The 26652-nt window shown below is 41.0% G+C and overlaps 1 protein-coding gene across 1 annotated transcript in view; it reads right to left on the minus strand.

Moving 5' to 3' along the window:
• Positions 1-26652, minus strand: part of loxl2b (lysyl oxidase-like 2b) — an 89689-nt gene that overhangs the window by 46839 nt on the left and 16198 nt on the right. Inside the window, exon 4 of the mRNA XM_047382030.1 lies at positions 9739-9950. Within this exon, the coding sequence (XP_047237986.1) occupies positions 9739-9950 (212 nt within the window). The remainder of the gene's footprint in view (positions 1-9738; positions 9951-26652) is intronic.

A 26652-nucleotide genomic window follows, 5' to 3' on the forward strand; every position in this document is an offset into this window, starting at 1 on the left:
ATTTCAGCCAACGGGGCGAGTGGTAGTGCGGAGTACCCAGCCTTTTTGGCGTCCCTGTCGGAGGTGCTGCATAGTGCCCCTCCCGGGGACTCCATTATTCTGCTGGGGGACTAAACGACAGTGACACCTGGAGAGGCGTGATAGGGAGGGATGGTCTCCCCGATCTGAATCCGAGTGGTGTTTTGTTATTGGACTTCTGTGCTAGTCACGGATTGTCCATAATGAACACCATGTTCAAACATAAGGGTGTCCATCAGTGCACTTGGCACCAGGACACCCTAGGCAGGAGGTCAATGATCGACTTTGTTATCGTATTGTAAGGATTATGATTATTGATTAATTAATATTCATCAAGAATTATAATTTAAAATCATAACTTGAAAAGAAATTAATTTCTTAACCAAAAATCATTACTTATGAATAGAAATCAGAGATGTCCTCTGGTGTTGTGATTATGGGCTCAAAGCTCTTTAATAATTACAAATTATTAACTGTGCTTCACCGAAGGTGGGGGAACTTTGACCTTGTTTTGACAGATAAATCACTCTTGCACAAAATAAACACAAACGCTTCTCTTAATTATATATATGAAGATTTATTGAAGCCGAATAATCCTGATATACCATTATTCTGGTCCAAAACCATCACCTAACTAACAAGCACTATTCTGCACAAAGGGAATAACAATAACTACCCAACAATAATAATAATAAAAGAAAAAGACAGTACAGACCAAACGTTTGGACACACCTTCTCATTCAAAGAGTTGTCTTTATTTTCATGACTATTAATATTGTAACTTCACAATAAAGGCATAAAAACTGTGAAGTAACACATGTGGAATTATATACTGAACAAAAAAGTGTGAAACGACTGAAAATATGTCTTATATTCTAGGTTCTTTAAAGTAGCCACCTTTTGCTTTGATTACTGCTCTGCACACTCTTGGCATTCTGTTGTTGAGCTTCAAGAGGTAGTCACCTGAAATGGTTTTCCAACAGTCTTGAAGGAGTTCCCAGAGATGCTTAGCACTTGTTGACCCTTTTACCTTCACTCTGCGGTCCAGCTCACCCCAAACCATCTCGGTTGGGTTCAGATCCAGTGACTGTGGAGGCCAGGTCATCTGGCGCAGCACCACATCACTCTCCTTCTTGGTCAAATAGCCCTTACACAGCCTGGAGGTGTGTTTGGGGTCATTGTCCTGTTGAAAAATAAATGATGGTCCAACTAAAATCAAACCAGATGGAATAGCATGCCGCTGCAAGATGCTGGTAGCATGCTGGTTCAGTATGCCTTCAATTTTTAATAAATCCTCAACAGTGTCACCAGCAAAGCACCCCCACACCATCACACCTCCTCCTCCATGCTTCATGGTGGGAACCAGGCATGTAGAGTCCATCCGTTCACCTCTTCTGCGCCGCACAAAGACACGGTGGTTGGAACCAAATATCTCAAACTTGGACTCATCAGACCAAAGCACAGATTTCCACTGGTCTAATTTCCATTCCTTGTGTTCTTTAGCCCAAACAAGTCTCTTCTGCTTGTTGCCTGTCCTCAGCAGTGGTTTCCTAGCAGCTATTTTACCATGAAGGCCTGATTCACACAGTCTCCTCTTAACAGTTGTTCTAGAGATGTGTCTGCTGCTAGAACTCTGTGTGGCATTGACCTGTTCTCTAATCTGAGCTGCTGTCGACCTGCGATTTCTGAGGCTGGTGACTCGGATGAACTTATCGTCCGCAGCAGAGGTGACTCTTGGTCTTCCTTTCCTGGAGCGCGTTAAGGCCGATCTTCTGTTTAAAATCACCCTTCAAGTAAGGTTTGTCTTAACTTTAAAAACATACAAACAAAGAACACAAAACTGAACATGAGTGCTGCAGATATTCTGCTAGCACCCAGATAGCTGAGTTTAACACAAACAAAACCAAACTTCATAAAATGAAAAACATTTAGATCATTTCAATCTAAATCCTTCTATTTCTCTGCTCTGCCCAAACCTAACCTCGTATGAACTGTGCTGAGGAAAAGCTGTCCGGGCGACGATGAAGTTTGAAGAGAGCTCTGTGAACAAAGGGTTAGCTTCCAGCTAACCACTGGAGCAGTGGCTGGAAGACGGCTCGTTCTGTCCACTGACCACACTGCATGTTAACTGCCGTAATGCGGCTACTCGTTTGTCCTCCTCTCAGGCAAGGAAAACCACTTCACTCGGCTTGTAGAGACAGCATCTCTGCAGGGACCTCTTTGGGACACTGTTTGCGTCTGCAGGCCTCAGAGAGAAAGTCAAGCCAGGTGTGTACCTTAATTCCCGTTTTTATGAATTAATACTGGGTACACAAACAGTTATTCACTCATACTTAACTTGTGCATATGATCGCGTGATCTTATGACACTCTTGGATCCAGTTGAAGAGTTGTCTTTTTTTTTGCCAGCAAAAAAAAGGCCGTGTGGAAGAGGGCGGATGCAGCAACAGCTGTGCTTTTATCTGGGCAGTGGTGTCACAGGAAGCCCGCAGTTATCCCGTTTCCTGGCTGTGCCGGAAGAGGGTTAATGCACTTCATTTTGAAAATTCCAGAAGAGTCCGTACCGGAGTTTAATGTTGAAATCCATGGCTGTGGTCCCAACAAGAGGGACGTCCGGGCGTTTCTGCTGAGTCTGCTGCCCCCGCGACCCAGTCCCGGATAAAGCGGAAGATGATGAGTAGTGGCCTACCACCATCAATGTGTTTTTCCTTTTGATGCCAATTTGCCAATTTTATCCTGAAGTTCTATATTGTCTTTTATAGAGAAAGCATACAAGTCAGCTGGAGAAAAATAGTCATACTACAGCAGCCTGCAAGTAAAAATCTAAGGGTGGAACGTCTTTGACAAATCTCAAACAGATAAAGCTTTAAGAAACAAAGTCTGTCTCTCAGAAGAGTGACAACAAGGCAGTAATCAACTTTAGAGTGCATAGTCTCCAGCCCTTCTCTCTTGTTAAGCAGCCAGGATTTCAGATGCTTGTCGAACATTTGCAGCCAAACTGCTCCATCATGTATTGAACTACTGTGCGGCACAAGCTTAATAAAGCCACTTTAGCGATGAAGGAGCAGGTGAAAGAAGCATTGAGGAAGATTCTATACATGGCCACAACAACCGATTGCTGGACTGCAAAGAGGAGGAGTTTCATTGGCGTTACAGCCCACTGGTTGGGTCCAAGCAGCTTTGGAGGCATTCTGTTGGTCTTGCATAAAGGCAGTTTAAGGGCGCTCACACATTTGACGTTTTGGCAAGAGCGATGAATGCCATACACTCAGAATATGAAATCCATGAGAAGATAGTCAGAACCACAACTGATCATGGCTCAAACTTCATTAAAGCATTTAAAGTGTTTGATGAAGATGAAAACAATAATGTTATTGCTGATGAGGTAACTGATGACGATTGTGAAGGAAAATGTAGAAAGTGCCTTTTGCTCTAATTGAGGTGACACTGGCCTGACAAAAGGTTTTTTCAATTCCTTTTTTGCTCCCTCCAGCTGGAAACCCCTGCTGTAAAATACAAGATAAAGGGAACATTTATTGCAGAGGAGTTTAGGAAGGGCTCTGCACTTCCTAGAGAGGGGCCAGGCTACATGGGGTTATATAGAGAGGTGATATCCTTTGCCTGGCAGAACAGTGTTGGCTCAGTTCAGGAACACGTATGACCTGTAAACTATCTCCCTTATAATGCTTAATGAATAAAGCTGATTGAGTGATGATCATTGATCTCCTTTGGTGAATATGATTTTTTCCACAACAGGATGCAACACAAGATGATCAGGATGAGGAGGTGGAATTCATTGACGTTGGCACCATTATGACTGAAGAGGATGATGACCAATTTTCGAAGCATCATTGGTGTAATCTTTGGGTAACATCACTTCCTGTTTTTGCTGTTGCACTTGGTGAATTGTTTGGTGTGTGATGGCTCTCTCGTTTGATCTGATTTCTCTCTACTGTGATATCTCTTACTTGTTCTAATACATAAGCATGTTAAAACACATACTTTCTGTTGCTGCATTTAACATTTGGGGACTCTCCGTGTTTTACACAGTTTTTCTAGTAGTGGTAAGGGGTCGCTAGCTTAGCTTTAGCTTTAGCTCCACCATGGCTACCTGTTCTGCTATTTCTCTCTCCGACTTTCTCCTGCTCTCTGTGTCAGATGTTCAGTTACTCCTCTGCCTCCTTTAGTGATAATGGTACGTGTAATAAATGTAGCATTTTTGTAGCTTTGGAGGCGAGGGTGTCGGAATTGGAGGTCCGACTCCGGACCTAACCGGAGTCACCGAAGTTAGCTCCCAGTAGCAGTCCTTCAGCAGAGCCCACGCAGCCGGGGCCTCAGGCCGGCTGGGTGACGGTACGTAGAAAGCATAGTGCTAGATTGGTTGGTCACCACCAACCCAACCCGTCTGCGTTTCTAACAGATTTTCCCCGCTCAACGACACACCCGCTGAGAAGCCAACTCTGGTAATTGGCAGCTCCATAGTCAGAAACGTGGCTCTAGAGACACCAGCGACCGTAGTTAAATGTCTGCCAGGGGCCAGAATGGGCGACATCAAATCATACCTGAAACTGCTGGCTAAGGATAAGCGTAAATACAGTAAGATTGTAATTCACGCTGGCGGTAATGACACCCAGTTACGTCAATCGGAGGTCACCAAAGTTAGTGTTGCTGCGGTGTGTAAGTTTGCCAAAACAATGTCGGACTCCGTAATTTTCTCTGGTCCCCTCCCCGATCTGACCTGTGACGACATGTTTAGCTGCATGCTGTCATTCAACCGCTGGCTGTCTAGGTGGTGTCCAGAAAACTATGTGGGTTACGTTGATAACTGGCGAACATTTTGGGGAAAACCTGGTCTGATCCGGAGAGACGACATCCATCCCACTTTGGATGGAGCTGCTCTTCTTTCTAGGAATCTGGCCAAATGTATTAGTTCTCACCCATTACCCTATTAAGACAGTGTCTCGCCCACGGCCAAAATTGAATACATTAAAAAATTATCTAAAGGAGGAAATCAGGAAAATCTCATAAAAATAAACAACTCAGACCGAAAAGAAAAATAAACAATTAAATGTGGCTTACTGAACATAAGATCTCTCTCTTCAAAGACATTGCTAGTTAGTGACCTGATTTGTGACAATCAAATTGATTTATTTTGCCTCACAGAAACCTGGCTGCAGCAAGAGGATTATGTTACTATAAATGAGTCAACTCCTACTAATTATTACAATTTTCACATTCCTCGAAATACCGGGAGAGGAAGAGTAGCAGCAACCATCTTTCAGTCCGATTTATTGACTAGTCCCAGACCAATCAATAGCTACAACTCTTTTGAATATTTAATCCTTAATTTTCCTCATCCAAATTGCAAAGCACTAAAACCACTTCTGTTTGTTGTTTTGTACCGTCCACCAGGCCCTTACTCTCAATTTATAGATCAGTTTTCAGACCTTTTAACTGATTTAGTGTTAAATACAGATAAAGTTATTATAGTGGGGGATTTTAACATTTATGTTGACACAAGTCATCCCTTAAATATAGCGTTTAATGCTATCTTAGACTCAATTGGCTTTGCTCAAAACATTAACAAACCTACCCACCTTTGTCTTCATTCTCTGGACCTTGTGTTGACATATGGCATTGACTGTAAAGACATAATATTTTCTCATAACCCTGTCCTGTCTGACCATTTCTTAATAACCTTTGAGCTTAATTTAACCGAGTACTCCACACCTGAAAGAAAATGTCATTATAGTAGATCATTATCAGACGATGCTGTAACAACCTTTAAAGAATCTGTTCTACTTTTAATTTCCTCATTATCACTGAAAAGAACAGTGGAGGGCAATAATTCTGTTTCTTCCCCTTCACAAATAGATTATTTTGTTCATAGTGTTTCTTCATCATTGTGTGATGCATTAGACAATGCAGCCCCCTTGAAAAAGAAGGTAATCATTCATAGGAGGCAGGCTCCTTGGCTTAATTTACATCTACGTACTTGAAAGCACAATGTTAGAAAATTGGAGAGAAAATGGCGCTCTACACACCTAGAGGATTCCTACTTAATCTGGAAAAATTACTTACTGTTGTATAAAAAGACACTTCGCCAAGCCAGAACAGCTTATTTCTCATCATTAATAGAACAAGAATAATCCTAGGTTTCTCTTTAGTACAGTTGCTAAACTTACACACAGTCATAGCTCTGTTGAGCCATCCATTCCCTTAGCTCTTAGCAGTCATGACTTTATGGGATTCTTCTTAAATAAAATTGATTCTATTAAAAATAAAATCTTTGACATACTCCCGAAGTAAGACAACATTGGAAAGAACTGCAGAACCTGATTTGTGTTTGGACTGTTTTGATCCTGTGGAGCTTCCTGAGTAATCAGAAATATTAGCTTCATCTAAACCTTCAACTTGTATGTTAGACCCAGTTCCAACTAAATTATTTAAGGAAGTGTTCCCTCGGATTACCACCCCCATTTTAGATATGATTAATCTATCTTTAGTAAATGGATATGTACCACAGGCTTTTAAGTTAGCTGTAATTAAACCTTTACTTAAGAAACCTTCACTTGATTGAGATGACTTGAAAAATTACAGACCTATATCCAATCTTCCATTCTTATCTAAAATTCTTGAGAAAATAGATGCTAATCAAATCTGTGAGCATTTACACAGCAATGACCTGTTTGAAGAGTTTCAGTCAGGTTTCAGAGCTCATCATAGCACTGAAACAGCTCTGCTGAAAGTCACTAATGATATTTTCCAGTTTGTTCATGTAAATGATAAATCATCTTTAAACTCCAGGGTTAATTGTGGAGTACCACAGGGTTCAGTACTTGGGCCAATTCTCTTTACTATATGTATGCTTCCAATAGGTCAATTATCAGGCAGCATAGGATAGATTTTCACTGTTACGCTGCTGATAGTCAGCTTTACTTATCCATAAATCCTGATGAACCCAACCAGTTAGAGTACAAGCATGTCTAGAAGATATAAAAACTTGGATGACTTTAAATTTTTTTCTTCTAAATTCAGACAAGACAGAAGTTGTCGTCTTTGGACTGGAGTCTTTAAAAAAGAAACTGCTTAGTCAATCACTTAACCTGGATGGCATTAATTGACCTCTGGTAATAAAGTAAAAAACCTTGGTGTTATTTTTGACCAGGACATGTCATTTAAATCCTATATTAAACAGGTTTCTAGGATTTCCTTCTTTCATCTCCAGAACATTGCCAAAATTAGAAATATCCTATCCAGGAGTGATGCTGAAAAACTAGTCCATGCATTTGTTACTTCAAGGCTGGACTATTGTAATTCTTTACTATCAGGATGTCCACAAAATGCAGTTAAAAGCCTTCAGCTGATTCAAAATGCTACAGCAAGAGTTTTGATGAAAATTAAAAAGAGAGATCATATTTCTCCTATTTTAGCTTCCCTTCATTGGGTCCCTGTTAAATCCAGAATAGAATTTAAAATTCTCCTCCTCACATATTAAGCCCTTAATGATCTGGCTCCATCATACATCAGAGATCAGATTGTTCCATATGTTCCTAACAGGGCACTTCGTTCTCAGACTGCAGGTGTACTGGTGGTTCCTAGAGTCTCTAGAAGTAGAATGGGAGGAAGATCCTTTAGTTATCAGGCTCCCAGTTTTAGCCCGTGAGGCAGACACCCTGTCTACTTTTAAGGGTAGGCTTAAAACTTTCCTTTTTGATAAAGCTTATAGAGTAGCTTAGTTTATCAGGGAGGGACCCTTCCTCCCTCCCTGTTGAATGGAGTAGGGGGGAGTCAGGTTTAGCCTAAACCGGCTCAGTTATATTTGAGGTGAAAACACACCCTCCATTTCTGCTACCTGTATGGCCCCTTCTCTTTTCCAATGGTTATAATCAGTCTGACAGAGAGAGGTATCCCAATCCTTGTGGTTTTTAGTAATAACAATGACCATCAGTGGGACCCTTTGTGGGGTGCCTTTTGACGACATTGTTGTATATAAGCACCGTTTAACTAAATAATCTGAACTGAAACTATCTGTATAGTTATGTTGCTATAGGCTTAGGCTGCTGGAGGACATAATGACCACTTTCACCCTCTTCGTAACATTCTCACACTACTCTCCAATTTTGCATTATTTGCTGTTATTTCAGCTTTTAACTTTGTTCTCTCTTTTCTCTTCCTAGAAGCTACACCTGGCCTGGCTCTGTGTCTACCTGTGACACCTTTCTGGAGAGGGGTATCGTCCGAGCTTCTGCTGGCAACAACGTAATGCTCACCCTCTACCGATGATCCACATGGCCCTGTCTTTTAGAGTTTAACCCTTTCTCTCTCCTAGACATGGCAATTGACTGAGCTTTACTGTAACTAAGTATATGTGCTCTTTTTCAGACTCCAACCTTGAAAATGACTAAAGGAGCTATGTCCATTAACATTTACTTTTCCTTCCCATAGAAAGGACTCCTGAATCAGTGCTTCTTTGTTCTCTTTGTGTCTCTGCGGTTCTTTCTCTCAAACCCCTCAGTCGGTCGTGGCAGATGGCCGCTCATACTGAGCCTGGTTCTGCTGGAGGTTTCTTCCTGCTAAAAGGGAGTTTTTCCTCTCCACTCTCGCTAAATGCATGCTCAGTATGAGGGATTGCTGTAAAGTCAACGCCAGTGACTGTCCACTGTCTCTACATTTCCTTAGACATAAAAACTTTTTATCCAGTTTGAATAAATAACTAACTATGACTGCACTGTTCAATGGTTAGGACTAATTGGAATGTATGTACCTGACTGTTGTGAAGTGCCTTGAGACAACATGTGTTGTGAATTGGCGCTATATAAATAAAACTGAATTGAAATTAATGTCATTTGTAATGGTTAATTCTTTTTAAATGGTAAATGATAAAGCAACTTTGTCCAAATCAATTTACAATATGTATTAAATTCACGTAAAACTCATTTTTTGTTTTTGTATGTGTTAGGTTCAGCTTAGCTGACATCGTCTTTTTGGGTGAATATGCCAACGCCATGTGTCCAGTTATAAAGGCAATAAACATACTTCAGGGAGAGTCCAACATTCAGATGGGATGGCTGCTTCCTACAATCTTGCCCTGCAAGATGGATTGAAGAAACAATTTGGGGAAGTGATGTCTGACCCAGAGCTAGTTGCTGCAGCCATTTTCATCCAAAATTCAAAAAATCCTGGACCGCTGATGAAGAGGTCCTCAAACCAGGTAAGAAAACATCGATCATTAAATATTGCTCAGACATTTTCCTATTTCCACTTTTTTTTCAGATAAATCAGTCAATCAAAAATCTTATAAATACACAGAAGACCTGAGGATTCTAGATGGTTCACCACTTAAAGGCCAATTTGACAAAAAACTTAGAACAAGGTTACAAAGAGTTTTAAAAACTGGAAGACAATTCAAGGATTTTTGAAAAATGCTATACATGTATAGCCTGATGATGAAAACCATTTGTTTGATTTAGGTCTCTGTTACATCAAGGAGCATCTTCCTGAATAAGTCTCCTCTGTGACAAACTGACTCTTCAGGGCCTTCTGATGAAGCTCCGCAGTTGAAGATGTATGATAACTTTCGCTCTATTAAAACTCCCCTGCTATTAAGAAGAAGTGTCTTACTGAGTCACAGCATCCAAAAGTTGGACATTATGGTCTCAAACACAGTGTGCCAATTAACACTTTGAAATCCCCCCTCCGAGACAACACACATGCTTACTTGTAGACTCTGGCGTTGAACTTCCTCTCCCCTGGGAAGCCAAACATGCCACAGATAACTCTGCTGTTAAACTGGTTCCACTTTGTGTTGCAGATCTGCTTCCATTTGCCGCCATCTTTTACCTCGACGTAGCCCTCTGTCACAGGGATCTGTTTACGGTACGAAGACAGGATGGCTCGTATGCGTACATCCTCCACATGAATATCAAGGTTCTGTGGGAGAACATTGACAGAAACATGTCAGAACTTGGATCCTCAAACAGTAAGAACACATGTGATGAACAGAATATAGTGCACACACCCCATATTTTACCTATAGCAGCTCTCTTTTTCCGGATCAATTTGAATGGCTTTGGTGGACTTTAATCAAAACAAACTGATTTCCACCTTTACAGAGTCAGTTTTAAAATGCAACAAGCATTTTTGTGATCTTGTTCACTATTGTTGTTCTGTTTCTATGAAAACTGCCAACAGAAGCCTCTTAGATGAAAGTAGGTATTGGGACTAGGCCAAAAAAATCTTTCTCTAAGCTTCAGAGAGACTGATAAAGTCTTAATTCATTTTCAGTTTCAATCAATCAACATTTTTGAACATTCATTTCATACCCATAAAACCGTTTTCTTAATAGTCTACTGATTATATGCATTGTTTTTCTTTGTTAGTCATTTTATGCTGTTGCTTTTTTATTTTTTTCATTATTACAAAATAGACAATTTTTTATTAATATTAATTGTCAGTGGTTCCGTTATAGTTGGTGTGTCGATTATTTCTTTGGACTTATTCTAAATAAATCCCACTTGTGAAAAATTTATAGTTTTCTGATTATTCTGTCATTGCTAATGAAAAGGCAAAGAACTCGTCCTTCAAATTGATTTTGGCAGAATATGAGACTGCTTGATTTATAAACATAAAGATAAGTTAACATATCTTAACACTGCGATAAGACATTAAAAAGTTTTGTCTGATGTTAATACACAGTACAAGCTCTCTAGTGGGATGACTATTTGCTGCATCTGTCTAGAGACACATCCTGTGTTACATAAGATGTAACCATCAACCTCCCCCCTCCATGTCTGTTACCCAGTTCTCTGTGTGCTGCCAGTAAATCTTCTCCAGATGGCAAAAACATTTTTACAACAATATACAGGGGTTGGACAATGAAACTGAAAAACCTGTCATTTTAGTGTGGGAGGATTCATAGCTAAATTGGACCAGCCTGGTAGCCAGTCTTCATTGATTGCACATTGCACCAGTAAGAGCAGAGTGTGAAGGTTCAATTAGCAGGGTAAGAGCACAGTTTTGCTCAAAATATTGAAATGCACATAACATTATGGGTGACATACCAGAGTTCAAAAGAGGACAAATTGTTGGTGCACGTCTTGCTGGTGCATCTGTGACCAAGACAGTAAGTCTTTGTGATGTATCAAGAGCCACAGTATCCAGCATACCACCAAGAAGGACGAACCACATCCAACAAGATTAACTGTGGACGCAAGAGGAAGCTGTCTGAAAGGGGTGTTCCGGTGCTAACCCGGATTGTATGCAAAAAACATAAAACCACGGCTGCCCAAATCACGGCAGAATTAAATGTGCACCTCAACTCTCCTGTTTCCACCAGAACTGTGCGTCGGGAGCTCCACATGGTCAATATACACGGCTGGGCTGCTATAGCCAAACCTTTGGTAACTCATGCCAATGCCAAACGTCGGTTTCAATGGTGCAAGGAGCGCAAATCTTGGGCTGTGGACAATGTGAAACATGTATTGTTCTCTGATGAGTCCACCTTTACCGTTTTCCCCACATCCGGGAGAGTTACAGTGTAGAGAAGCCCCAAAGAAGCGTACCACCCAGACTGTTGCATGCCCAGAGTGAAGCATGGGGGTAGATCAGTGATGGTTTGGGCTGCCATATCATGGCATTCCCTTGGCCCAATAGTTGTGCTAGATGGGTGCGTCACTGCCAAGGACTACCGAACCATTCTTGAGGACCATGTGCATCCAATGGTTCAAACATTGTATCCTGAAGGTGGTGCCGTGTATCAGGATGACAATGCACCAATTGGTTTGATGAACAAGAAAGTGAAGTTGAACATCTCCCATGGCCTGCACAGTCACCAGATCTAAATATTATTGAGCCACTTTGGGGTGTTTTGGAGGAGCGAGTCAGGAAACGTTTTCCTCCACCAGTATCATGTAGTGACCTGGCCACTATCCTGCAAGAAGAATGGCTTAAAATCCCTCTGACCACTGTGCAGGACTTGTATATGTCATTCCCAAGACGAATTGACCCTGTATTGGCCGCAAAAGGAGGCCCTACACCATACTAATAAATTATTGTGGTCTAAAACCAGGTGTTTCAGTTTTATTGTCCAACCCCTGTAGGTGTTGCTCAGTATTCCTTTAGAGCGTAGGAATGAGTTAAACATACAAAGTAGCTTCAGAGATGCATGTCTAAGTTACTGCTCCTGGGCATAAAGGTGGCACATTTTAAAAATAAATGGGGTGTTTCAGTTTCATGGTCCAACCCCTGTACCTCATAAAGGTTAAACACTGATGAGCTTTATAGAGTCCAAGGTATTAAAGCGTTTCTGTAATGAAACGTGTCTACTGTAAAACAGCAGCTGGAAAATGCTTATACACACACAATGAGTACACGTGCAATAAGAAGCAATCACAGAACAGACTTTTTTTTCCCCCTCCCAAACCCTTTCTATCTACTTTGTCAATGACTGCAGAGTTGAAGTACAGGGCTTGGACAGTCATTTCGCAAAGTAGATAGAAATATTTGAATTGGTTTTGTGTTTGTGTCCCTATAGTTCCTGACCAGAAAACACTGAAACTCTGAAATGTTTTCAGGGCCAAGATTAGTTAGTTTCTGATAGATCAGTAACAATATTTTGAATCCCTCGTTTTGAAAAAACCTGATATAAGGACTATAACATCATTTATTTTCCTGTTTTTGGTATGTACTCTGACAGCACCATTATGAATGGGCTGCAGCTGCCTTATTGATTTTTTTACTGACATATTTAAATACACTACTACAACAATCCAACCTCCTGAAAGTAAAATCATTGACTAGTTTTCTTTGCTGTGTTGACAGGCACTTATTTTTAAAGTGCCAGTTGAGACTGAGAACATAGTTACAGGATGAATCTGCCAGGTTCAGCACATACTTTTCTTAAACAGAGCCAAAAAAACATAAAACCCTGACATGGAATAATGGCAGAGGAGGGTTTCCATAATTGCCATGTTCCTCCAGGGAAGGGCACATGTCACAAGAGAGAAAACATCATCAGTTTTTCTGTCCTCTGCTATTTTCTCTAAAAGATAACCACATTACTCATTTTAGTCTAGTGCAGCAACGTCTGGATTTTGCGAGACATAAAACTTTTATGGCATGCAAATTATGATTGATTGAAATTATGGTATGCAAAAATTCCTCTATTGGTACACACATGTCATTGCTTGTAATTTATCTTGATGAGTATCCTGTTTAGATTTGCAGCATGTGTGCAGAATAAAATAAAAAAAAGCTAATCTGACTTGGAAAAACAGGCACTACCTAACATGTGTCTCTTGTTTCAACTGACTCTCAGGAGTGTCTGAAAACTGCTACAGACAGAAAAGGTATCAGTGAGATGAACTGAGGGAAAGATTTGGAGGAGCCAAAATGTATTTCAACATAGGTCTGATTCAACATGACAACTCTGAGATCATGTTATACATTATGTACTTTATATTCCTTAATTATGGCAAATCATGTTCATTAGAAATGTAAAATTTGTTGCTACACTTCGATATTTATTTATTGACTCTTTAGTTCTGTTTAAAAAAAAAAAATCACTTCCACAACACTTGTGTTCAACAATGTTACCGAAACGGACATGGTACTAATGAATGCTAGATGTATTTAGTGGCAACCGCAGCTCAATATAAAGAATATCTGTTAACACCTGAATCCAAACAGCTGTGGGTGTATGTGTGACCGCGCTTGTGTATATAAGGCAAAAATGTCCAATAGCGATCTCAACCCCATGAACCTTCCACCCCCCGTGAACACGAACATGAATTTCCATCCCAGCCTCCGCCCGCAAGCGCAACAGAGCAGACACCAACGAGCACCGTACTCAAAACGGACCCCCCAACCCCACATTAAGATGGGACCATCTCATCTGGCAAACAGTCCTGGTCTGTTGGCCACCCCAGCCAACAGACCAGGCACCGAAACCTTGAACTGAAATCCAAAAAATCCGAACAATACCGACAGAGCCGAAACATCAGCCTTGGCACAAATCGACCCCCAAGACCCAACTTCCCACCCCAGCACAGACCCCAAGCAGAAGGCTCGCTCCTCCTCCTGGCCCCCAACCCCAGATGGCAAAAAAGGGAATGGGGTGTGGAAAGAGCCCAAACCTACCTCCGCCCGCTCAAATGTGGTGTTGATGCATGTTGCTGTCGAGAGCATTAAAAAAAAACAACAAAAAAAACAGGTTTCTCTTCATGCAACAATAGAATTGTACAATAGAATTGGGGCCCAGGCCGCATTGGGATTGCAAAGATGGAAAACTTTCCCCATAGTCGAATGACGCACCCGCACCCAAAATCCATCACACAACCTATCTGAGTGGTAGTGTGATGGAGCACGCAGAGGGAAGTGTCCAGGGATTGGGAGGCAAGGACTGGGGGGCAAAATGCTCCCCTGGGGAGCCAGCTCGGTTTGCCGAGTTCCACCAAAGGAGGGAGGCTCCGGCACATCCACCAAGCCCAAGGCTAGGGATGGGCACTGAGTCCCAAAAACTGACCGAAAACAGGACCAACACCATCAGCCCCCCCGGAACCATCCAAAGCCTCAAACCCCGATTCCCAGCCCCAGCACTCCTTCCGCCGAACTAAGAAGCCACCACTCCCTAACGAAGAGGAACCTGCCGGAAGCAGGGACTAAGAGCATGGCCCCACTCCAACAAAAAGAGCCGACCAGTCGGCCTGGCACAATAAGGATACGCAGCACAAAAGAGGGAACACGACCAACATGCCCAAACACCCCCTGGATCCACGGCGCAGAACAAACAGAGCTCCCAGTCCCTGATGCCGCCTCCAGCATGGCAGCGGATCACAGCCACCATGGCCACCACCGTGCTCAAGGGAAAGACACTGGTCCAGCAAACCAAAAATGCCACAGAAACGCCACGGGGCTGTCTGGGGTGGCCCCCTGAGAGCCACCAAAAGCCCCACCCCAATGGAGGCCAAAGACCCCTGTGCCAGATCCCCCCAGCAACCCCAACTCAGGGACACCCCAGATGCCCCAAACACAGACACCCTCCATATCAGCAACAATGCCCCGCAGGATGAAGCCAAAGATCCCCCACCCCCATTAGGTAATGGAGCCAATCAAAGGGGCCCAGAAAGATTGATCTGATGAGGAGGCAGAGGCTGTCTCCAGATTTATGTAATCCAACAAAAGGTCTCTATACTGGTTAACACTAATAAAATGTTTATTTTTTTCAATTCATGAGGATAGTTTTCTCAGCGATACATAAGGCAGTGAAAACTATGTGAACTGAATTTGTCTTCTCGGTGACATCATCTAAGTTGCCCAACAAGCAAACTGAGGGGGAAGGTGAAATATTACATTTCAGACACTTTGATTAGTCTTTATTTGTCCGGCACCAGAACTCTAAACAGTTGTACATTACCATAGTGTGTAGATGGTAATTGTCAGGTATATTGCTTGTGCACTGTAAGCAAGTACTAGATGGTGCAAACCCCATAATGAACATCTGTTGACCTGTACAGTGTACTTTATTAAGGATTTTGTAAGGCATTAAGTGTAATCTAGGGTTACTAGTCATTTTAAAAGTTCTTAAACATATCTGAGACCAGAATCTATGGTCTAAGTTGACTGATAAATTGGCCTCCTATTTCATAATAGAAAGGTATATTGATTAATCTACTTTAGACATTGTCCTCTGTATTTTAGATAGTAATTTGGGGGGGTTGAGATTAAGGGACTCCAATACACTTGATGGCATTTGTAACAAAACATTATTGAGCCTAAATTTATTTTATATTAGAGATTTAATTTGTTGATATTCTCAAGATTTGTTCTTGTCCATATTTTATAATTAATCTGTTAAATGGGATGAACTCAATTCCTTCAAATGTTTTCTATGTATTCAGTTCACTTACACCTTCAATCTGGAAAGTTTATCATATAATTTTTTGTAGGATGTCAGGGTTGTTCAAGATGAGTTTACGTCTGCATGGGATTATTGAAGACCCTGTAATTTTAGATACTCCCAATATGCTGTCAGACAGGAGCTGATATTTAGGCTTTTAGGGCAAACATGTCGTTTTATATTTGAGCTAATAAATGGAAGGTCTGAAATCTTAATATTATTGTATAGTGTCTAGGTATTGCCAGAGTTCATCTAGTGGACTGTGTTTAAACCATTTTGCGATGTTTTGTAGCCTATTAGCTAAGAAGTAATGGTGTAAGTTAGGCAGACCTAGTCCTCCTTTATCTTTGGTCTTCTGTAGCTCTTTTAAGCTAATATGTGGGGGGTTATCTTTCCAAAGACATGTAGTGATGGAGGAGTCCAAAGCTCTAAACTAGTCAGATGACGGTTTTTTTGGGATCATTGAGAATAAGTCATTGATCTTTGGCAAGACCATAATTTTTATTGAAGCAAGCCTTCCCATGAGCTATATGGGTAGAGATTTCCGTCTAACTAGATTATCTCCCATTTTTTTTAAAACGGGTTGTGGTTTAGTTTTGTTAGATCTACCAATCTAGGAGAAACATTTATAGCCAAATATGTAATATTCCCTGACTGCTGTTGTGTATTAAGGGAACTGTGGAAAGAACAATTAATAGGAAGAACTGTAGATTTTAACCAATTTATAGAATAATCTGAAACTCTTTAGAAAGAATTTATCAATCCAATTACCTTTGTTTGTGAATGCTGAAGTAATGCATCATCCGCATAAAGACTGATTGTATGTTCAATATTCATGCATTTTATGCCTTTAATATCTTGAGTTTCATAAAAACAGCAAACAATGAGGGGAAAAGTGGGCATTTCCGCCTACTGCCCCTCTGAAGACAGAAGCTGGAAAATGTTTGGTTATTCGTCCTGATACTTGCTGTTGGGTAACTATAATATGTTTTAACAAGTTTATGAAAGAGTTTCAAAAACCAAATTTACTCAGGGTTGCAAACAACAATATTCAGTTAACTCTATCAAATACTTACTTATTAATCTCAAAGCTTTTACTGTAGGAATAGTCTATTTAAATTGGTAATCTGCATGAATTTGTGGATGAATGCCTCCCTTTTATAAAACCAGTTTAGTCAGGATGTGTTATATGAGGAGTTCCCTTTTCTTGTCTTTTTGTGAAGGATTTACTGATTATTTTCAGATAAACGTTAATAAGGGATATGGAACGATAGTTGGTATAAGATATTGGGTCTTTGCCTGGTTTTAACAGGAGGGTAAAGTTGGCAGAATTTGTATTTGACAAAAGTTTGCCATTTTCCTTAGTTTCCTTCAACATTCTGTGGAATGTTGGTGTCAAAATATTCCAGAATTCTTTGTAGAACTCTACTGGAAATCCATCTGGGCCTGGAGCCTTTTTATTGTGCATGCTTTTGAGGGCTTCCGGGATTTCAGCTGATGCCAGTGGTGCATGCAGAGCCATACCTAGACTATCTGATAGTTTAGGAAGTGTTACTTTATCCAGAAATTGATCAATGTAGTTACCTGATTGGTATATCTGTGGTGAGTATAAAGCTTTGTAAAAAATCTATGAAAGTGCTGTTTATTCTTTCAGCATCATAAACTGTATTCTCTGTCGAGACTTTAACAGCAAATATAGTTGTCTTTTCTTTTATTATTTCTAGCTGATTAGCTAAAAAGCTATCTCTTTTTTTGCCATGTTCAGTTTTCTATTAAGTATTTGTACTAAGAATTGGGGTTTTTTTCAAAATATTTGATAATGGTAATGGTAAATAGCCTGTACTTGTATTGCGCTTTATCAGGCCTGAGGTCCAAAAAGCACTCAGTCATCCACTCATTCATCCACACATTCACACACTACCAGTGGTAGACTACATTGTAGCAACAGCTGACAGAAGTGAGGCTGCCAAAAATGGGGCTTTGAACTAGTCCTCATACCACCATCATCTCAGTGTCCCCCCCCCACAGCATGGTGACATACTCTTTGTGCACCTAGTGCAGAAAAACACAAATATAATGAATGAAATAGTTGCAAAAAAACAGATTTTATTCGCAGTGAATTTCCCCGACTGTCCATGACCTGTCCACAAACCCCATTTCTAAATAACCACACTATCCCTTTAAGAAATACACTCACCAGCCACTTTATTAGGTACACATTGCTAGTACCGTGTTGGACCCCTTTTGCCTTCAGAACTGCATTAATCCTTCGTGGCATAGATTCAACAAGGTACTGGACATATTCCTCAGTGAGTTTGGTCCATATTGACATGATAGCATCAAACAGATGCTGCAGATTTGTCGGCTGCACATCCATAATGCGAATCTCCTGTTCCACCACATCCCAAAGTTGCTCCATTGGATTGAGATCTGGTGAATGTGGAGGCCATTTGAGTACAGTGAACTCACTGTCGTGTTCAAGAAACCAGTCTGAGATGAATCGTGCTTTATGACACGGCGCTTTATCCTGCTGGAAGTAACCATCAGAAGATGGGTACACTGTGGTCATAAAGGGATGGACATGGTCAGCAACAATACTCAGGTAGGCTGTGGCGTTGTCACGATGGTCAATTGGTACTAAGGGGCCCAAATTGTGCCAAGAAAATATCCCCCACACCATTACACCACCACCACTGGCCTGAACCATTGATACAAGCAGGATGGATCCATGCTTTCATGTTGTTGACGCCAAATTCTGACCCTACCATCCGAATGTCGCAGCAGAAATCGAAACTCATCAGAACAGGCAACTTTTTTCCAATCTTCTATTGTCCAATTTTGATGAGCCAGTACGAATTGAAGCCTGAGTTTCCTGTTCTTAGCTGACAGGAGTGGCACCCTGTGTGGTCTTCTGCTGCTGTAGCCTGTAGCCCATCCGCCTCAAGGTTCGATGTGTTGTGCGTTCAGAGATGCTCTTCTGCATGCCTTGGTTGTAACGAGTGGTTATTTGAGTTACTGTTGCCTTTCCATCAGCTCGAACCAGTCTGGCCATTCTCCTCTTACCTCTGGCATCAACAAGGCATTTGCGCCCACAGAACTGCAGCCCACTGGATATTTTCTCTTTTTCGGACCATTCTCTGTAAACCCTAGAGATGGTAGAAAATCCCAGTAGATCAGCAGTTTCTGAAATACTCAGACCAGCCCGTCTGGAACCAACAACCATGCCACATTCAAAGTCACTTAAATCACCTTTCCTCCCCATTCTGATGCTCGGTTTGAACTACAGCAGATCGTCTTGACCATGTCTACATGCCTAATGCATTGAGTTGCTGCCATGTGATTAGCTGGTTATAAATATGCGTTAATGAGCAGTTGGACAGGTGTACCTAATAAAGTGGCCGGTGAGTGTACATTTCAGTGTTTTGCTTAATCAATGAAGCTACAGTTTTTTCTCTCTCAAAGCAACTGTTTTAGGCTCTCATCTTGCCCAGAGCCATATGTAACTCCTAAAATAGCTTTAAATAATTAATTTAAGACAAGAAGCTGCAGAACACAGTGATCTCATGCATGCAAGCACACATCTCTGCCCTTCAGAAACATTTCCTGGTGCAGGATTCCAAAGAATATGACTGGATCCGTGATCTCTTCACTGCAAAACTACCTACAAACGTCAGCACATCAGAGGAGGAACAGTTCATTGATGTCACCTCTAATTCAACAATGCGGCTACAGTTTCAGTCAAAGACACTGGCTGCATTTTGGATTGGAGAGGAGAAAGATTATCCACTGCTAGGTAAGAGAGCCCTGGCCATAGTTCTCCCTTTTGCCACATCCTACCTTTGTGAGATAGGTTTTTCTGCGGTGGCCTCAATCAAGACAAAATACAGATCAAAGCTGGACATTGAAAATGAACTTTGAGTGGCAGTCTCACAATTGCAACCCAGATTTGAGAAGATCTGCAGCAACAAGCAGGCTCACACCAGTCACTAAAAAGACATGAAGATGAAAGATGTTTTCAAAAGAAACCTTATTTTTCTTCTCAGGGAGTTGTTCATGTTTTACACCCATTTTACACATTTTTGAAAAACGGGTTCATACCAATGTTGAATATTGTTATACTGTAAAAACATTTACATTTGAAATGTTTACACTGTAAAAGGTGGTTTGTTGTTTTGTTACTTAAATGACTCTGTAGTTTATTTTATTGCAACCTGTAATTTACTGCAGTTTACCGAGTTGTGAAATAAATTTCAATAGAGTTTGAAAACTAAATACGTGTGTGTTTGGTTGGAGGGTCGATGTGTGCTGAGCAGAAGGGGCAACAACATTTCCCTATAAATCAAAGGGGGGCCCAGGAGAAACACAATTTGGGAACCACTGGCCTAAGGGAAGAGAAAAAAGAGCAATTCTGTCAAAAAAGGGCTTAAGAACATATGGTTCCAGTATGTTTTTGCTAGCGAAAAGCACCTAACATCTACACCAACATCCAATAACATTGGGTTCATGGTGAGGGATGTAGCTGCATGTCAGTTACTAGGGATTTCATACTTTAAAATGTAAATGCACATTTCTTTGGGAGAACTAACTGACCAGGATAATGTGTTTTCGCAGCTGTTTCCAGAATGTTGGGAACATTGCCTCACAGTGTGCACTTCCTCCTTTCAGAACTATTAAAACAGCCCCTTTGTTTACAAACTGGGATGAGATGTGTCTGAGACAAACTGAAGCATAAATTACAGAGTCAATGACTAAATGGAAATGAAGTGATTCAACATGCCATTAAAGCTGAAGCTTGTGGAAAATGGCTGCACCCTAGCCCCAAAGAAGCGTACCACCCAGACTGTTGCATACCCAGAGTGAAGCATGGGGGTGGATCAGTGATGGTTTGGGCTGCCATATCATGGCATTCCCTTGGCCCAATACTTGTGCTAGATGGGCGCGTCACTGCCAAGGACTACCGTACCATTGTTGAGGACCATGTGCATCCAATGGTTCAAACATTGTATCCTGAAGGCGGTGCCTTGTATCAGGATGACAATGCACCAATACACTCAGCAAGACTGGTGAAAGATTGGTTTGATGAACATGAAAGTGAAGTTGAACATCTCCCATGGCCTGCACAGTCACCAGATCTAAATATTATTGAGCCACATTGGGGTGTTTTGGAGGAGCGAGTCAGGAAACGTTTTCCTCCACCAGTATCACGTAGTGACCTGGCCACTATCCTGCAGGAAGAATGGCTTAAAATCCCTCCGACCACTGGGCAGGACTTGTATATGTCATTCCCAAGACAAATTGATGCTGTATTGGCCGCAAAAGGAGGCCCAACACCATACTAATAAATTATTGTGGTCTAAAACCAGGTGTTTCAGTTTCATTGTCCAACCCTGTAAGTTAAGTATTTGTGGTCAAGTCTTCAATGTGAATCCTGTTCACACTGGATAAAACTTACAGTAGGAAAGCAGTAACATATGGTTATAATCTTCAAAGGAAATGCATACAAATAGTATGCAGCCATCCATCAAATGACCCTAGATCCAGATCCAGATTTGTGTTCAAACAGAACAGATGTTCTGGTGTTTAGGTCTGGCATTCCAATGGACCAACCTGTGTGCTGTGTTCTGACCTAAAACTGAGCTTTTTTTTTTTAGAAAGTCTTACTAGCCATCATGGACCTCCTCACTGAAATGAGATAATCACTTAATTTTAACAGATGTGCCCATTGGAGCTGCATGCAGTCCCAATACTATTGTTCAATACTGAGATGAAAATATTAGTTGGGATAAAACCCAAATTTTTCTCTCCCAGTTTTATCATCTGTCATTAGGATATTCTCAGCACTCTCTGGTACCTTTAATATTTTTAGCACTATCACCTGTGTCAGATACAACAACCTATTGCATAGAAACTACTAGCATACAAAGTGTGAATTCCTGTGATATGGAGCAAAATTGCCAATAAATACTGTATTCCAGTCCCTTACAATGTCAATGTAACATAAATTGAGTGTGATGACACTATAGATGCAATATACTGTGCATCTCTACTGCCCATGATAAATAAAGATCATATGGACTTTATATATCCTGTCTAAATGTTTCCTTAACAAAAACAATAAGGATGGCATCAAGATGAACACTTTCCTCATGAATGTAACATGGTGTTCCACAATGATATAGAAAAGAAAATGCTGCAAGCTTCATTAACAACAGGAACATTGGGAATATGACAAATCTGTTTTACACATGAGCAGAAAAACAGTGAGCAATCAGTTAGATGCCAGATCAGCAACTCTGTGTAGGCTTTAGGAGTTTGAAACTGTACAGTTGGAACAATGATGAAAGACCAACAGCTTCACATGAAGGAAGCTCGGGTCCTACAGAGTTTCTTCCTTTGTGCTGATGACACCATGCTAATAAATTAAGCTGTTGTTTTATCTTGCAAAGAATGCTGGTACACTAAAGAAACGAGTGTAATGTTGGCCTAAACATGAGTAAATTAAGGTGATTTTATGGAGCATGAATAATGCGGGTATACTGGGAATTTGATATTTGACTACACCAGTAACATTACTTTTCTGTAATGTCACCACCTCATTGTATCAACTGACAGCCAAATTCAACGCTCATTGCACACCCCAGCTTGGTTAGATAATTATTAGCTAAATTAATCAGTATGTAAAGGAGAGCACACAACTGAAGTACCGTGGCACATCTATTTAATTAAGGATCTTAAGCTGACACCTTTAACAAACATTGAACGTGTCATGCTGAACTGCACCAATACAGGATATGACACTGGACTCCAGGCTTGGATAGTTCTATTAGAAGCGCCAACGCTCATGAGTAGAGGGTACATCACCTTTGAGCGTATTTTTGGATGCTTTTCTGATACCATCAATATGTCTTGTCCTTAAGCAGGCAGAGAACAGTGGCCTGTAATCAGATTCCCTGCATCAGATCAAACGGGAGGAAGTCCCCACTGAATCTGCACAAATATCCAATATCCAACCTAAAACTAACCTCACCATGGTCAAAGGTCCACAGTTTTGCGCTTTAAAGTCCTTGTCCTCGTTATTGCCATGGCTTAGACAAAAACGTCCTCATGAAGCCCAAAATTGTACCTCCTTCAGACAAAGCTTGAGGCATTACCATTCCAGACATATTGTGATATAGTGTTTAGAGGACTTCGAGAGCAAAAAAAGAGTGTTACAATCCTTATGGCTGTAACTCTCTTTAACTGGAGTTGCATCGAGTCGGTAGGTGGTCCTCCAATGTTTATGACTCAATACAACAAATGCATCATAAGTACATCCTAAATGAACCTCCTCTCTGCTTCTTCTGGCACCCCCACCTCACATTAAAATGCCTGGGCCTTATTTTCTAAGTTTTGGCTGGGCTGTGTTCCCGATAATTATTTTTATTATTATTTGATTAGCGGTACTTGGCACTATTTGAATCTTATGAAAGCAACAAGAGTTATTTTAGTTTTTCACACACAGCTTTTCCATGCTGACTTTGTTTTTGCTAAATAAAAAATGACTGGGTGGAATCTGAAGTGTGCTTTTGTTCACTTGGGGCTGAATTTATTTAATTGTACTATTTAAAGGATAAATCATTTCTGTTATGTCCCTATACTTTCAAAACCCAAAACTGAAAAACACTAATTTTTACCATTGTTATACATTACATACATTGGTTCATCTGCTAAACTAATAGTATGGTGAAAAACAATGAATTTAGTTACCAATAGTCAACAGTGACAATAATTAATTTATGTTGTCAAAATCAAGATCTAGCGTGCTACCTACATTCTGAGACAACTGCTGTTATTAACTTAAACTATATATGTTGTGCTGCTAACTTCTCTGGTCAAAGTAATACGAAAGGTGCTGCTTCCCCTTACTTCATTTTCTCTCCTTCGCTTTTCTTTTTTGTAGCCTAATTTCCCTTTCTCGAGGAAAGGCATGACTTTTTCATGTTCTTCTGCTCCTTTGGCTGTGTGATTACTCGACATATAACTCATCTGAATGGACAGAGGAATGTGTGGACTAAACCATTTTGCTCCTCTTTAAAGTGGTCATAGGGGTCTCAGAGAAAATCTCCATTATTATTGTTAATGGTAACTCCAGTTTCTCAACCACTTTATTCAGCCAGGGTCAATTTTATAATGAAACATTAATTAATAAGAAAAAAAAATGCAATCCCTGAGTGCAGTGGGTAAACAGTAACTAGATCCCACCATCCCCACTCCAGTGCCTTATTTCTTTCCACTCAGAGCTATCAATCAGATTGTTGAGTTCCGAATCCAACAGTGCTGAATTAATCTGGATTTTAAAGGCAGAAATCATAACATTTTATGAACCCTGAAAATTCTATTGATGTTTTCTATCGAATGAAATGCCTCTGAATCATTAAAAACCTTAAAAATAGGCTTTTGAACAAACCAAAGGTCAGCAGACTTCCTCAAAGCCATACAAGATAAACAGGAGGTAGGGAAAATAAGGTTATAAGTATTTCAGAGATGCACGACTGAACACTATCACTTTATGTTGCTTACTGTAATGCTAAGACAAACACCGTTGAATGTATAGTTAGGGAAATCAAGGAAACCTCAAACCACAGAAAAACAAATTCATGGAATAAGATGTTTACTTTCTGCTTGTCTGTCATAAAATGCTACAGAATACAAAGCACACATACAGAGGAATCTGAGCGCTGATGACGGGTTAGCAGCATGTGTCTGGAAGTGTTCATATTTCACTTCAGTCTTACCTCACTCTCTCACCATTTCCTGTGTGGGTTTTATTGGCTCAACTGCTGGAGCTGAGCCTTACATCACCTGACAGAGCCTCAGCATGCAGCCTAATAATCATCCTTAACCACCGAAACGTCCAGCGGCATATCGTCATGGCTGCCATTACAACAATGTGCCTGCCTGGATGATAAGTCCAGGCCTCTGTGGCAGAGCGCTACTCCCAACTGGGTGTGTTTTACATGCTAGGGGTCAATTTGACTTATTTTAGTAAACAGAAAAGCTGAGTCGGAATTTTTTCTTTTTTTTCCCCCTGTCTGGCTCCATACGTCTAGGCATGTTTAGCTGTACTCTGTGGAGAAAATCAAAATCTACTTTTTGGGTCTGTAATCCACAAAGCACATCTCTCTTTGCAATCCACATCTATTCCACATCTATTAGCAAATCTCGTAAACATTCAACTTCTACAAAAATTCAAGCTTTAGTTTGAATACACTCATTCAGGGGGGTGGGGAATCCTTCATTAGCAAATGTTTTTAACAAAAACACATTTGTTGGTACTCCTGTTGTCAGTGCTTTTTACAACACTGTTTAGCTGATAGGACAGCACTAAGAGTGTATTCACACTGCTGGTCCGGTCCAGTGATCGGTCCAGGCATCTGTACAAGTGAGAAAATTCACACCTTCAGTTGGTGCGTTTTGCTTTCACACAGAGATTTCTAGACTAGACCAAACAACGTCTTACGGTGGCAACGGATTGCTTCGGGGACAGTATTGCTTCAGCATTGCACTAACTGAGAAGAAAAAAAGCACGACAAAGAAAGTCTGTCTCATCTGGGTTTCTGTTGCTACATTGGTGTTCAAATGTAGTTGTGCTCCTGCACCTCTCACTACTCCACATAGCCCCATGAGATATTTTCATATTCTTCTGTCTCTGATTCGCACTCTTACTATGTTTTTCTTCTTCTTCTACTCAGATGTGCTGCTCTCACATCACACCGTATGGTCCCACACCCCAGTCCACCAAGCCCCAACCACTGCTGCTCCTGGCCCACCCGCCAAGCCAGGCACACCGAGGAGGCAACCTCCACCTTGCACACAGATAGCCACACCACCGGGAGTCACAGCAGGCCCCAAGCCGCCTGGGGACCCACTCCTGGACCCGCCCACACCAGCCAGGACCGAAAGCAGCCCAGACAAGTGGGCAGAGCAGCCCCCACCCCACCGCATACATCTCCATGTCAGACCCACCGCCACCCCAGGGCAACACCTAAATGCCCAGTCTGCCTAGGGACAGCACTGCCCCGGCACCAGCATTCCCATACTCCCCGGCCCGCGATGATGAGGTGGCAATGCCCATACCCCCTACTAGGTGATGTATTCAATTATTGGAGACCAAACCAATTCAATGTTATTCTGTTGCTTTTTTTTTTTTTTTACTTTTTTTTACAAGTAGACATACTCTTCATAAAAACAAATACTAATAACATATTTTTAAAAAGCATTATATTTAAACTCCTTTTATTCTTCTAGTTCTTAAGCAATTCTTTGGCAATGCTTAGGACTGCAAGAAGGATGTCGCATCTATTTTTTTCCAAATGTACTTTTGTGATGTCACCAAGAAGGCAAAGTGAGGGGCAGATTGGAACTGTATACTCTAGGCCTTCGCATACCTTTAGCCAGATGTCATAGACAGGCGGACAGTGCCAGAGAGCATGTAGATAGTCATCAGGTAAATCACCCATGCAGTTTGGACATGTGTTGTTAAGTGAAGAACCCATTTGAAACATTTCTTCCTGTGTAGTGCATACTATGAAGGAGTTTGCATTGTGTCAGCTGAAAATAGGCATTTGAGTCATTCTAAAACAAGGTGGGATTGTTAAATCTACTTCTGAAATTTTTCTGTAGGCTTTGGAGATGGTGGTTTAAAGCAGCAAGTTATTACTAGAGGAAGTTCTATGTTAATTTGTTTAATCTTAAATT

The sequence above is a fragment of the Girardinichthys multiradiatus genome, chromosome 12 (assembly GCF_021462225.1).
Source record: "Girardinichthys multiradiatus isolate DD_20200921_A chromosome 12, DD_fGirMul_XY1, whole genome shotgun sequence".
Classification (NCBI taxonomy): Eukaryota; Metazoa; Chordata; class Actinopteri; order Cyprinodontiformes; family Goodeidae; genus Girardinichthys; species Girardinichthys multiradiatus.